Raw genomic sequence first — 15,461 nt, forward strand, 5'->3', positions numbered from 1 at the left:
TATTTGTAAGAGTCCCCTGTACATTCAAAAATTTGGATAAGTTATATATCACCCTGTATATTTTATAAATCTTCATTTAATTTATCTTAAAAGTAAAAATTTTTTACTCTCTGTTTCGTCAATTTAGTCGCTTTTGCATTTTCAAAAATCAAAAACTTATCATTATTGAAAAAAAAAACTAATTAAAATCACATTTATCCATCGCAAATGGAAAGATGCGCGAATAATAATTACCGGAGAAATTAACCTGACCGTCCGCAACCTTCTATTGGTCATCAGTCTGCATCCTCCGTCGACCATAGATCCACTTATATACCCGGTGCACTTGAATCCAAGCACAGATTCTCTTTCTCGTACCGTATAGTCGAGGGAACCTGCGACTCACCTGCCTCGCGAACCTCATCATCCCGTTCAATCGCTCTGACCGACATTTATATCTAGGCATCCATGATATAGATTTATTGTTGTTTGACACAACTGCAATCGCGTTCGGCCGCCTGAATTCAGTACAGCTTTAGCTTCTGTTGATCGGAACAAGCGAGGGCTTGTTGATATTTTGTGTGGATATTTCTTGTGGTGGAAAGGACTTTGACGAGCTGAATTTTACTCGAATTAGTGTCGTTCTTGGTATTTTTTTACAATGGTGAAGGACTTGTCAAGTGAGTTTTTTTCGTTATTACTAATTTTTGACACAATAAAACATGTTACAGTAATATTTTTTCAAACTAAACCGACAAAATACGAGTATAAAGGTGTATTGAAACATGTCAATTTGAATACAATTTAAATAATACAAATTTTTTTAAATATTGTCGAAAATATTGAAAACTGCGTTAACAATTATTTTATACAGTGCGGCACATTTTAAATTGAAACAATCTTAAAAAATTGTATTCAATTACTTCGACTTTTTTTAAGATACTACGTCAGGTGACATTTGAATTTATATTCAGTGATCAAAGCCTGCTAAATATTTGTTTGTCACATGTTGGTTAGCGATTTGTTTCATTTAAAATCTAACTACATCACTGGATTCTAGACAACCCTCAATTGAATTAGTACCAAATTTTATGAAAAATATACGCCGCTAATCCTAAAAGTGATTTTTATAGTTTTTATCATCATTTCGTTCTGCCTAAGTGGAGTGAGCAAAATATGGAATCATAATAAATTTTTCATTTTATTAGTATATTTATGTATATTTTTAAATAATATCCGTAAATAACTTAATATTAGTCCTACTCTGTCGAAGATGATCTGTTATTCATGAAAACTGACTGAATCAAAGAAAATAAATTATCCAAATATAAATAGTAAGCAAGGTTGCTTTGTACCTGAACCTGAATTTCTCAACATAAAATATTCTGTAAAAATAACGTTGTTTATATATTACATAACATTGTGCTGTCAGCAAATTTACTTACTATTAAATCAATTATATTGGCGGAAGACCATTGTCAGGGATATTCACAAGGTAAACATATTCTTTACGGACTGGGATATTGTTTTTTGAAGCAATACCTATGGAGAAAGCATTATATTTTAATAAAGAACTAAAATTTTGCTTATAAATATAAAGTTACAATTTCTTTTTATTTTTTTAACAATTGTTTGTAATTGTACCATATTTTTCATGTTATTGCACAGAGAATCTCATATAGAAAACTTGTACTAATTGTAAAAGTAAATTTCTCTTAATCTTGGTTTTTCTGAGATTTCTCATGCTCACAATACGTTGCAAAAAGTAGGGCAAAGATTCAAATTATAAGTTTAAAAATGTGTTAAATAATTTAGAAAAAATTTCTAGGCAAATTGCCTAGTCCAAGTAGTCAGTTTTGATCTAATATTTAATCTGATAAGTAATCTTGGATTTTACGGATAAAGTGTAACCTTATACCCCTTATTAATCTCATACGTTGATCTGTTATCAATTTATTATTTTTTTAAGGAAATGTTCCGGCACAATGTGTTTTTCCCAGATTTGCAAGATATGTTTCATTGGCATGATAATTTTCTACGAAATATTTATACAGCGAGCGTTAGAATGCTTTAACATAGTGTGTTCACGAAATTTTGAAAAAAAAATTATTTGTCTGTTTACTTATTGCAATAAACATAGGATATGTTCTGGGATCTGGCAGTATAAATCCAAAATAAAAATGAAATCAGTCTAAGAAATTATTTATAAATTTCCCATTGTAATATGTACCAAATTTATTTGTATTTTCTTAATTATTATCCATGTCAGGAATATTAAAAGAACAGAATAGTTGAACAAATATTTTTATTAGGTAGATTTCATTGTTGATCTCTGTCTCTTTGACATATTTATGTCCTATATTTTGTAACTGTTACACTTTTATTTCATTTAATACATTAATGTTAACTGATGCTGTACGTAAAAACATTTTATCTCAGACAACTTTTATTGTACCTATTTATCCATGGGTCATTTGTGACTTATTGTCGTTACCTTACGTACTGATAAAAGCGGGTGTGAACTCTGTTGATCCGTCTTAATTCGTCAACAATATGTCAATATAGGGATTAATTTTTTTTTATCATCAGATTAATCTCTTAGTCTATCGCTATTTTTAATACGGCAAACATATTTAGCATCAATTAAAATAGAAGATAAATGGCTTTAGCTCCTACGCTTCGAAGCAGCAACTATCATAAATAATAGAAGTTTATTTTCCACTTTCTGTCGAGATGCCACTAATCCCTAGGTATTGTTAACGAAAATACTAGTTGACATAGGAATCAGGATATTTTTTCGTTATTGTTTGGATTATATCTGTAACAGATATATATCTAAATCTACACTTTACGAAACAACTATTACGACATTTTTAATAATATATTAATAAATATGGGTTTTCTTCGAAAACAATATAAATAAATATTGTTAGTACCTAATTATTTATCTATATTTGGGTTTTTAAATTAATTTCATGTTTTTTTTTTAATATCCGTATATATTTTTTTGATTTATTGCACACGTAAGTCCAAACTAATATAATTTCTAGAAATATGAGTTTTTTGATATAGTAATGATAATCATATGTTTAATTTGTATATATTTAAATATTACAAACCTTTGCTAATTGATCCAGCAAATTAATGAAGGAATTTGCCAAGTTTTTCGACACGACACGACATGTAATACATAAATTGTAGTAAGTTAGTTCTATTAAATTGTCCGGCAATTGTAGGTAATAGAGTTAGTTTTAATTTATTTGCCAATTTTGATGAATTTTTTGCGACAATTATATTATATTCCACAATTTTCACACTTCTTTTTACTTTCAAATTTTCAGAATAAGTTACATTCACTAGCCACAGGAATAAAAAATACCTTAAATTTTTAGGCGATTTTCAAAAGGCTATAGCTTTGCGGAAAATGGTCGAAAATCGAGAGGAAAAAAAATTTCAAAGTTCCGCAGTCTACAATAAATTTTTTACAGTCAATTTTTAAATTGGCATTTGAAAACAAAGTGGAAACCGTGGTGAAAAATAAAGGACAATTTTTTTGACGATTGTGTTGCAGTGTGAATATTGTAAAAAATAATTTTGTTTTCTTTTTTTTCCGATAATTGACATTTTTTAATGACAAAAAATGAATTTTTGCGAAAAACACAATTACATACAATTACAATAATTTAAGAAATGAATAAAAGAAGCAACATCTCCCCTTTAAATGATTTTTAGCAATAGTTACAATTTCAATCATTCGAATCACAATGAAAGAAAAATCGAAGCAGCAGGGTTTCTTTGGGATATTTTGAGGTCGAAAAAATTCTGCTGTGAATTAATATTATTTTTCAATTTGGTCAATGAAAAAAAAGTTCGGTACAATTTTAGAGGTGAGTCATCTCCAATGAACACCTTGTAGTGCTTCAATTAACTTTAAATCATAGTCAAAGAAGACTAGTAGTAAACCTAAGTCATGTACCAAATTCCTTCTGCGGTAAAATGTTGCAGAGAATCACTGTACCTCTTTTTGCTAAAATACTAAAAACCAGTTGCTTTTATGGAAAAGTTTGGAACTCAGAACTGCGTTGTAAGACATTGTTGTTTTAATTCTTTATTTGCATATTTATGATTTCATAGGAAAACAATAACATACTTTATTCAACTTACTTTTTTGTAGGTACTATTTATAGCGTATATTCTTTTTGCGCAGATTAATAATAATCAATTATTAATAAACCAGTGCTTGACTGGCAAAATGACTAACATACATACTTATGTTTACTCAAGAGCAATCTCTAAATGTAAATATTAATTAATAGCACCTCACGACTTGCTACTACTGCTTTCTTCGAACTTCGTTCCCATGCTCTCTTAAACTAGAAAAGAGTCCTTTATTTGTTTTATTTTAGTACGGCTTCAGTAGTGGTAAAAGCGGCGTACGCAGCTTTCATTATTATGTTCACAAGATAAGACATTAGCAATAAGTTTTGTTTTGCAAGAAACTAGGTACTTAGAAAGCAATGAAAGTCTATAAACGCAATTGACGCTTCAATAAATTAGGTGCAAGATTCTACAGGGTAGACAAATTTCAAGGATCCTTGGTGGTTTCTCTGATTTGCGATATTGATTTCTGTAAAATAGAATCCATATGATATTTTCCTTCATTTTTTTTCAATTAGAGGAAAACTTCAAGCGGACCATTTTATTTTAACTGGGTATTTCTGCTACACTGAAAAGCAAAATGTTTTAGTAAATAGAAGGTGTCCCAAAATTCACGGAAGGAATAATTTTGATAGAAAACACAGGTTTTTAATTAAAAATTGGTTCATAAAATGTACAGTGCTTTGCTGGTACATACGCACTCTTTTGTCGAAATTTTCCATGATAGTTTTGTATAAATCGTTGATACAGCGCCCAATTTCAAATTTCAAATCTTCAAAAACCCCGAAGAAGACGGTCTTAAGTCACCAATACGGGAAATTACACTACCAAGAACAGACTCATGCCGTAACTGAATTGTTTCTCAAGCTGTATGGCATGTGACACCGTCTTGTTGAAGCCACATGTCGTCTACATCCATATCTTGCAATTTAGGTACAAAAAACTGGATTATCATGTCAAGGTAGCGAGCACCATTACCTGATCAGCCGCATTTTCGAAGAAAAATGGTTCGATGGTGCTCCCAGCCCAAAAGCTGCATCAAATAGTGATACTGAGCTTCGTTTTAATCTCATCATTTGTTGTAGCTGCATTTGTTTCTTAACAATCACTCGCGGATTTTGATTTACTGAGCCTCGACGATTTTGTCGATTAATGAAGCCATCAATGTGAAAGTAAACTTCATCGTTAAGGACGATTTTGTTCAAAAAATCAGCATCTACTTGTTCCATAAATCATTCAAGGATCTCTCTTCCCTTTGCGTGGTTAGTATGCTTCAGTTCTTGAGGCAATTGTACTTTGTAAACATGAAGATATAGCTCTTTCGTGAGATTACGCTATAGAGAGCTTCTCGAAATGTCCAATTTTTGATCACGGTGCCGAATTGATGTTCCTGGACTCTCAGCAACACTCTCACGAACTGCTCCAATGTTTTTTGTTGAACGACTTGTTGAAGGACGACTAGAGTGTTTAAAATCACTAATTGATCCAGTCTCTCTGAATTTTTCTCTTCAGATTAATGAAGTTAAATCACTATGTCGAGCACATTTTGTACGAAAATTGCGAATTTGTAGCTGCCAAACCTTCATTATTTTTAAAATATTGCTCAACAATGAAAACGCGACGTTCAATGTTTCTATCAACAAATGTTTCTGGATATTGAGTATCTAATAATATGTTTTTCCCGAAACCTATTTCATTTTTGAAAATTTGAAGAAATCAGTTTTACTGCATCATATAAATATTTTAGTACAGGTTTCTAATATTTAGACGATCGATGGTTTGAATTAAAATTGATATTTGTTGGTTTCCGATATACACTTGTTCATAATCATCATTATTCCTTTTAATTAAAACGTATAAAAAAGGTGTGTTAATATTTTCAGTCTCTAAAATGAATTTGTGTTTTTTTTATTTAAATAATTGATATAGTTGCTTTCAAAATATTTCATAAATATACCTATACTTAATATTGGACGTAGTGATGATCCCATAGCAATTCCGAAATTTTGTTGATAGAAATCATGTAAATGAAAAAAATGTTGTTTTTATACGTATAGTAAATAACTCTACTCGTATTGCACAACGTGTAAGAAGATAAGAAAATAAAAGAGTAAACTGTGGAGATAAAAACTCTCTATAGCTTTTTTTATGGGATTAGTCTTAGTCAAGGGAGATAATACAGGGTGATCGAGAATGATTGACCGTGCCGCCTCATACTGATTTTTGATGTGCGGCATACCAGTTTTTGATACCAATACTAGAATCATGAGCGCAGGTTGAGGGATTTTAATGGTAAACAAATAATTACGTTCAAACGTCAAATAAATTAGGTTACTGTCAAAATGGAAATTCATAATAAAAATATCAATTATTTAACAAAAATCAAAGTTATTTCACAAATTAAGCAATACTGATGGACCAATAAATGTTATTGTTATTATTATTAAAGAGGATGACAGAATCAAATGTAGGTTTAGCCTAACTTTTCCAAAATTCTTATTTCATTTACAATTAGAAAAACGTTTAAAAGTTTGATGTAGCTAATTTTGAATAACGACTGTAAGTGCTTCAGCGATTTTATTTTTAAAAAGTTTTGAGTTAATTTTAAAAGAGAAGCACTATTGTGGCTACATTCTTGGCATCTAAGACGATTCAGCTATACAGCGATACGCTGCAAGCTGCTGTTTTTCATCAAAGCAAACTGCTGTATGGTTATAAGACGACTATTTTGCAGCTACTGCTTTCACACTTCTGAATATCCAGCGCAAGCGATCCAGCCCAAAAATTTATGCTGAACATTTTAGTTACCTGTCGAAATTCAGGGAGTGTCTTAAAAACGTTTGCTTCAAGCAAATGCAAGCAGTTGGAAGTGCTTGATTATGTTAGCAATGTCTGTATGGCCGAGAGCAATAAACAACAGTTACATGCAATATGTAATAACAGAGTAATTGGAATGAATTTTTTCACATTTTATTGAATATTTTACCTTAAAATTACATAAAATTCATAAAAATATCTATATTTTTACAATAAATGTTCAATATGATTGTCCATTGTTGTTCAAGCAGGTATTAATTCTTCTTTTCATATTATTAAATACATTAAGTAAAACATTTTGTGTAATACTCCTAATTTCGTTTGTAATTGCCTCTTGAAGTTCTTCAATCATGTGTAACCGTTGAGCAAATACTGAATTTTTTAAAAACCAAGTAAATAATAGTCTAGGGGTGTAAGGTCAGGAGAACGTGGTGGCCATCTATCTCGACTAATTATTCGATCATCATAATACTCTCTAATCAACTCTAAAGTTTCGTTAGAGGTGTGAGCTGTTGCGCCATCTTGCTGAAAGTATCCATGATGGATTTCATCGTCGTGAAGTTCCTCAAAAAATGGTAACAATATTTGCTGCCGATATACCTGCCCAGTTACATTTTCACGGAAAAAATATTGGTCTGATTATTCTTCTACGTGACATAGCTACCCAAACACCAAGTTTAATAGGGTGCAGAGTTGTTTCACGCAAAATATTAGGGTTTTCTGTATTCCAAGAGCGATAATTTTGGGAGTTTACGTACCCACTTAAATGAAACCACGCTTCATCTGAAAAAAATGTTAGATCTAGAATATCGTCGTCATTCAGATTTTCGTTAAACCAATTACAGTATTGCACACATTTTCCAAAATCTAACGGAAGTAGTTCCTGCACAACACTAACTTTATAAGGATGAAAATGCAACTTCTTTACTGCTTTATGGCATGATCCATATGATATTCCTATAAACAATTTAGGAATAATGATACAAATTTTAGAATAAATATTTGTTATTACCTGTTTGAGCAGATAACCGACGTAGTGATTTGGTTGGACTAGCTCGTAAGCGGTTTTCAACATCTTCCAAGACTTCCTCTGTAAGAATAGACTTTCTGCCTGGAGATTTTCCTCTACAAACACTTCCAGTGTTATGAAAGCGTTCCACTAATCTCTTCACGTGTCTCGAAAAAATTTCATAATCATTAATTTCATCATTTGGAAATTGTTCTTGAAATTGTAAATGACACGAGTTCATCGAATATTTCCAACCATTACCATTGTTTTGTCCACTACGAAAATAGGCTTCCAGAAGAAATTTATCATGTTCTAATGAAAATGCCATGTTAACCTAAATTAAAAAACCGATTAGGTTAGGGAACAACATACGAAATAAATTAATTACTCACGTATAATATCCACCTACTCTAACTGTAGTATTGAAAAATACTGTTTTATAATGTCGCAAAATATATCAGGTAACAACAAAATCTACAAAATAATATTCAAGCCAAATAATCCGTGCGCTAATGAACAGAACGTCAAATTGTGAAATCGCCACAGAACACCATGAAATAGCTCGGGAAAAAAGTAATTTTAGCAAATGGAAATCAGTTTTGATAGCAATTGAGACAGGGTACGTTCAGAATCCGGTCAATCATTCTCGATCTCTCTGTAGAACAGCAAAAATACAAGATATTTTTTTGAACGATTACGTTATTTCAGAATTTAAATAAATCAGGTATATGCTTTTCTATTAATTATTTAAACATTTCATTTTATTTTGGGTAATTATTTATTACTAACTATTTACTAGGTATTGATAGTGTAATTCAATGCTAGTCGAGACATGTAACCCACATAATTGTTTCCTGCAGTTAGATTTTTGGTATCGAAGAATATTGTTCGATTTCATTTGATAATTTTTTTTTACCGAAAGCAAAATTCAGTAATTTTTAAACGCACAAGTACAAAACAAGCTACAACATATGCTCAAAATGTCCACCACCATTTTCGATGCACGCACGACACCTTCGAATCCAATTTTCGGGCACTCGCTGGGAAACACCTCAAGAAAAGGAAATAGTGGTACGCAAAAGACACTCCGACACGGTCAAATCCAGATACCAATTGAATTGCGTATTGGTGATTGCTGAACACCTTAGTACCTCGTGTTAATAAACCGCGCCGTTGTCACATTGCTCGATATGAATTTTATCGAATTTTAAATTTATTACAACGCTAATTATTTTTTAGAATTAAGCATAAAGAAGTTAAAAAAATGTGATAAACATTGTATTTTATGGTATTCTATGCATGCAGTGATGTCAATATTCCTTAATTAATAGAACTTTTGTACATCAAGTTGAAGATTTTGATAATTTTTTTCTCGGAAATGGTTGAGTTTAAGACCCATGTCATATAACGTTTTTTGGTTTATTTTAATGTATTCTATCATCTGTTAAATTTAAGGCAGTCAAACTTCTAACACCCTGTAGCTTCAATTTTTATATTTAATTTGTTTTTTCAAACATTGGTAAATAGGCTAACTATATCAAAACTCAACATCAAATGATTTATATTAAAATTGCTAGATGACAGTTTTTCCAAAAATGTTTTGTATATTTTACTTTTCACAAATGTTTCAGAAAATCAATCAAGAGTTTTAATGTTTTGTAAAAGCAACCCTTAATTGATCAGTGTAGCAGAAATACCCAATTAAATAAAAAAGTAACTGAAAATGACACAAATAAATAATTACAGACAATATCTATTTCAAGTGGACTATGTAGTAGTTTTTAGTAAAAGTAATATTTCAAATTTCTTAGATCTACATATTCAGTAATGTTTTGTTATCATTTTCATTCAATTTATTTATGTTTATTTGTCGATTGAACTTTTATGTACTATATTCCCATATACATATATGTATATGTCCTAGACACACATTTTCCAACAGACACTTGTCTTATTATAGAGACAGATAATAGGTGGGTATGCCTATCAGAGCAACGTCGAGATTTCATGCTTAAACTTCTAACGATCTGTCAAAATAGAATGAGAAATCATCTCGCAACGCTTTCTGTAATTAAGAATAATTGTTTATTAATTATCGCAAATCGTGTATTTAATTACGATTGCATTTATTTGAGTCGTTAGTGAAATTATATGAAAGCGGTAGGTATTATAAACAAGCACGTTTGTTATTATTTTTTCGTTTTCTATGTTTGCACCAATTAAGTCATATTTTTGTAGAAATCGACAGTTAAGATTCAGCTGTTAGAATAATTAATATAGTACAATAACTGAGAGTATACTATATTTGTATATTGACATTATTACGAGGCAACCTTTTATGTTTCGGGAATAAAGAACAAAAAATATATTAATCATCGTATTATTACTATTCAAAATATTCTCCATGAAGATCAATACACTTTTGCATTCTCTTGAACCAATTGTCGAAGCACTTTTTCCATTTCTATTGTCCAAAACATTGATCTCGTAATTTATTTTTGATGTGCGGGAATAAAAAATGTCATTTAGTGCCAAATCACAGCCCTCGTATTTTAGTCCTTTTCGATATAGCTACTACTTTATTTATTCAAAAATAGTTATATTTAACATATTTTTTAGACTTGTTATATTTGACATGAATTTCAAACAAGTTTTTTATATTGACTAAATGTAGGTAAGCTTAATTATTTCACTGATCAGTAACTATACTTTGATGATTGACTTTAATTATACTATACAGGGTGAGTCATTAATAATGGTGCACAGCTTAATGGCATATTGTTAACGTCAAAATATAGTGATTGAGCCAAACATGCCTTAATCAATTATTGCTCCTTTTCGTTCTACATGGTGTTAAAGTTGAAAAAAATATTTTCCTTTTTTATCTATATTTTAAGTATGTATGGACCGATAGTTTTGAAAATTTGTAGTTTTGAGGAGGCAAATACGAATATGCAAACAGTGTTGGGATCACGTCTAGAGGGAGCTAGTTATACTGTCCTATCAATGTAAATTAGCAGGTCTTTAAATACCAAGCCTGAATTAAGACAAACATTACAGCAATTAAAGATTTTATTATGCATATCTTAACAAATTATTAACTACCAGCAACTTCAATGCACTTTCTTAGCCTTAATTTTCTAATTTAATTCCCGTCGAATCTCAAAAACTTAAAATGTCTGTATCTCGAAAACAGTTGAATTTATCGATTTGTAACAAGTATACCTTTTTTATTTAGAATTGAACGTAGTTTAATAATTTCTGGTTAAAAAATTCAAAATTGTAAAATATAAAAAGTTACACATATTTTTACATTGACAGGACAGTACAAGTAACGCCCCCTAGACGTGACCCCAACACTATTAGCATATTCGTATTTGCCACCTCAAAAAACGTAAAACTAAAAATTTTCAAAACAATCGGTCCATACATACTTAAAATATAGATAAAAAAAGAAAACATTTTTTCAACTTTAATACACTGTAGAACGAAAATGAGCAACAATGATTAAGGCATGATTGGCTCAATCGCTATATTTTGACGTTAACAATCTGCCATTAAGCTGTGTACCATTCTTAATGACTCACCCTGTATATACGGCCTGGTATTTTCTAGACCGAAAAAATACGATTATTTACTCTGAAAAACATTGAAATGTGTTAAAAACATGTTTGGTTTATGTAATTCACATAACTTTTTCTTATTATATGGAATTTGTTATTACGTAGTATCGTGTTTCTAATATTTTAATATAATTACGAATTATCATGATACCGCAAATTATTGCTTGTTTGGTATACCCATTTTGTCTAAATACATGTGGGATGCGTTGTTCTAGTCTGTTTAGATTCTTCACATTCCATTTCATAATGTAATGAGTGTCAGAAATTTTACATAATTTTGGTTCTGTTAGGTAATGGTACCTATACGTAGATGGAAGAAGAATTAGATGTGTTACTTGAATGTCTTCTGTGGGGTTTGCCTGGAGAGAATAAAATATGCAAATATGTAGTTATATGCATTTCTAACAACTAATACCCAATTTGTATTTGTTTTATTTCGCAATACATATTCGTAATTATTAAATGTTAGCGATGATCACGGTTGTCACGCATGGGATATTTGAGTAATACCTTTAAGTAATTAAAATTTATTGTGGTAGTATTTAGAAAAAGTCACTTGAAATCATTTTTTGATTGATAACATGAAATTACTACATTTTTCAAATACTAACAAAATGCTGTAATAAGTAATTTGTATTGGATGTCCCACAATTCACGCAACATTTGAATTCAGCGCCATCTTTGCGGTAAAGTGTTGCCAACGATTGTTGAGCAACGTTTTAATAATAATGAAGGTTTGGCAGCTTCAGTTCGCAAATGTCGTCCAAAATATGGTCGGAATAGTGATTTAACTTCGTCAACTGGGAAGAGATGAATCATTCTGGCCATCCTTCAAAAAACAATTCATAATATACAGGGTGTTCCATTAAAAAAAATCAATGATGACTGCATATGTTCTTCTTGAGACACTCTGTATACAATTTTCTTATGTATATTCAACTAAAAATACTAATCGATGTGTCCGAGCGTTTTTCCACAAAATAATTACCTGAATTTTAAACGAATTTGTTCCTTTCATCATGAACGCACTGTATACATATAGAAGATACCAATAATGTTGCGAGCTAAAGCTATTACTTTCATTCACATTCATATGCAAATATATACTTTAAATACAGTTATTATGGTAATAATAATTAACATAGATGTATTATTGTCACAGTGCGTGAGTTTTAGGTCGCGTGAAAACGTCGAGTTGATGATACCTATATTTGTATTTTTCGCTTTGATCGAAGGAGATGCACCGTTATCAGTGGCACATTCACGTGAAATCTGTGATGCTCCAGGTCAGGCTATTTTCATGATAGATCATGTGAAGTATTGGAGAACATCAGACCGTCGAATTATCTAGGCAGCAAATTATGATATTAAAAAATTACGCACGTTATCTTTGACTCCTGCAAAATAACTGAAACTTATCTTTTTTGTAAATCAAATAAATAATTTGGAGAGGTACAAAGAAATAGAAATATCTTTTGCAAATAGTACTAATTTTTTTTTTAATACTTACGAAACCACATTAATACGATGAAACAGTTTTAGAATCGCTGACTCCACCAGTAGTTCTGCCCTGTCTGATCTTGAATTTATGGATTGTCTCTTATAATTTTTTGCTTCTTACTTATGTAATCGAGCACATTTATGCACAACGGTCATAGGTCTTCTTATACGGTGGTCACATCGGAGGTTCCCCAAGGTTCTAACCTGGGACCACTACTTTTCCTACTTTTATCAATGACTTATGCAGTAATCCATCATCTGAAAAACTTTTATTCGCTGATGATTTAAAACGATAGAATAACATCAGTCGAAGACTAGTTTTTCCAATAAAATGAATGATGTGGTTTTTCTTACAAACCGCATAAGTAGAGGCGTCAAATTTCTGGGGTTTTCAGTGAAAGCAACTCCCGGTATCTCCGCCACTGGTGCAAGTAATATAGTGGAATTTTGTCTTTAATCGTGATCAACCTAAGTTATATTAAGTTATTACAAGTTTCGTCATACTGTATCAAATGTCTTCAGAGATATTTAGAAAAAGATTTTTTTTATTTCAGTACTGTGTATCTCGAAAACTTTCGTTTATACAGGGTGTTAATGAACTTATGTCATATATTTTTGCCACATGTCCGTTATGTCAAAATGAGGTAAATACGCGAATTTGTGTTGAGTAAAATGTAATTTTAAAATCTGACTTACCTCAGCATTGGAAGGAGCCACCTTTTGAGAACTGCTGATTCTCATAGAAGATGTTCGATGTACCCACCATTTGCTTGCACACAACCTTCAGCGCGACGTATCCAATTCGCTCGCACGCGTTGCAACATTGCCATGTCCTCTCGAATCGCATTACAAGCTTCGGCAATACGATGTCGCAGTTGATCGATGTAACGAACTTCCAGCGCCACTTTCAAAAGAAAACTTGGAAATACGGCTATTAAATGTACTCTAGAAAAACAGCACAGCAATCACTACAACAATGTATTACAAATTGACTTTCGAATACAGTCCAATTTCATAAGAAACCTATAAGCTCGTAAACAGTATTTTTCAGAAAGTACCCGCCGCGATAAAATAGTGTACCTATTTCAGCAGTTCCAAAACAGTTTTAAACATATTTTTAATTTGCCTTTTTCTCTATGACCTTAAACTTCCGATACAAGTTTGTGACATCGATTAACTCAGTTTTTGCTTTTTTTTCACCCCATTAAATTTTTGACATAAACTTTTTGGTTAAAATCTCTCAAAGAATCACTGATGAACTTTGTGGTTGTTCTTAGTTAACACCATGCATAAAAATTATGTCGTTATCCTCCCAGCGAAGAAAAATCGGATTTTAGGCGTAGACTAGAAATAATTTCTTTAATACTCTGTAAAGTTTTAGTAGGTACTCTCTTTATCGTCTTTGACATTTCGTTTTTGTTGAAGGTACGTCGGCGGGAAGCATCCTGGGTATATCCGACATAACGGAGAACAAGTTAATATGGAAAATGTTGGTGGCAGAATGTTTGGGAACATTGATCTTGGTTCTGGTAGGGTCTGGATCGTGTATAGCCCTCAACCAACCCGCTGAATACGTCCCTTACGTACAAATAGCTCTGGCTTTCGGATTGACGGTAGCAACACTAGCTCAGGTGAGTGGAAACATTGTTGAAATTATTTTTAATAGACTCGGCTACGGCATTAAATCTTGTACTTTAGTGCATAGTTAAGCAAATAACCATTAATTAAAGAATAAGTAGTAAATGTTTAATAAACCTATTAAAGTATGAGAGTATCAAAAAGTCTAATTTCACATTACGTTTTGATAATTTCATTATATTTTTATGATTCTTGAGAGTAATAAAATATATTAAATTATTTACTTTTTTATGAACAAGCGGAAAAGTTTGAACAATATAAACCAATTCAAAGTTGTTAACAGTTATTAACACTCATTTACCACTTTTTGATGATAAACAATTTATTATTGTATTTAGCACCGAATTTAAATTGCTTAAACATTGATGAAACGATTTAAATGTTATTTAATATTAGGAATTATCAAAATTTACTATACATAACTTGCTTTTTATAATATACGTATGCGTTTGCTGTAATTAATCATTCGATTCGAAATATCTGCAAATTTTAGTAAATTCTTATGTCGCAAGCTTTTATTTCGAAATCAATCTAAATTGACTTGAATTCATTCAAATTAATGTCATGGAATTGTTCTTCGTGACACCTATTCATTATAAAGCAATATAAATAAAATAGAAATAATCTTCATTAAGCAGTCAAATTGCAAATTGATATTAGTTTATAAATTATGTGTAGACAGGCACAAATAATTAATCGATATAAAATTAAATCCTCCGAAGTGCTCTATTAATTAG

At 31.0% G+C, this 15,461-nt stretch overlaps 1 protein-coding gene across 1 annotated transcript in view; it reads left to right on the forward strand.

The window, feature by feature from the left end:
* Positions 1-322: 322 nt before the first annotated feature.
* The window catches only part of LOC108907197 (aquaporin AQPAe.a), a 91,482-nt gene continuing 76,343 nt past the window's right edge, over positions 323-15,461 (forward strand). The window contains exons 1-2 of the mRNA XM_018710764.2: positions 323-659; positions 14,512-14,717. Coding sequence (XP_018566280.1) covers positions 641-659; positions 14,512-14,717 — 225 coding nt within the window. The 5' untranslated portion in view covers positions 323-640. The remainder of the gene's footprint in view (positions 660-14,511; positions 14,718-15,461) is intronic.

The sequence above is a fragment of the Anoplophora glabripennis genome, unplaced genomic scaffold (genome assembly GCF_000390285.2).
Source record: "Anoplophora glabripennis isolate ALB-LARVAE unplaced genomic scaffold, Agla_2.0 scaffold87, whole genome shotgun sequence".
NCBI lineage: Eukaryota > Metazoa > Arthropoda > Insecta > Coleoptera > Cerambycidae > Anoplophora > Anoplophora glabripennis.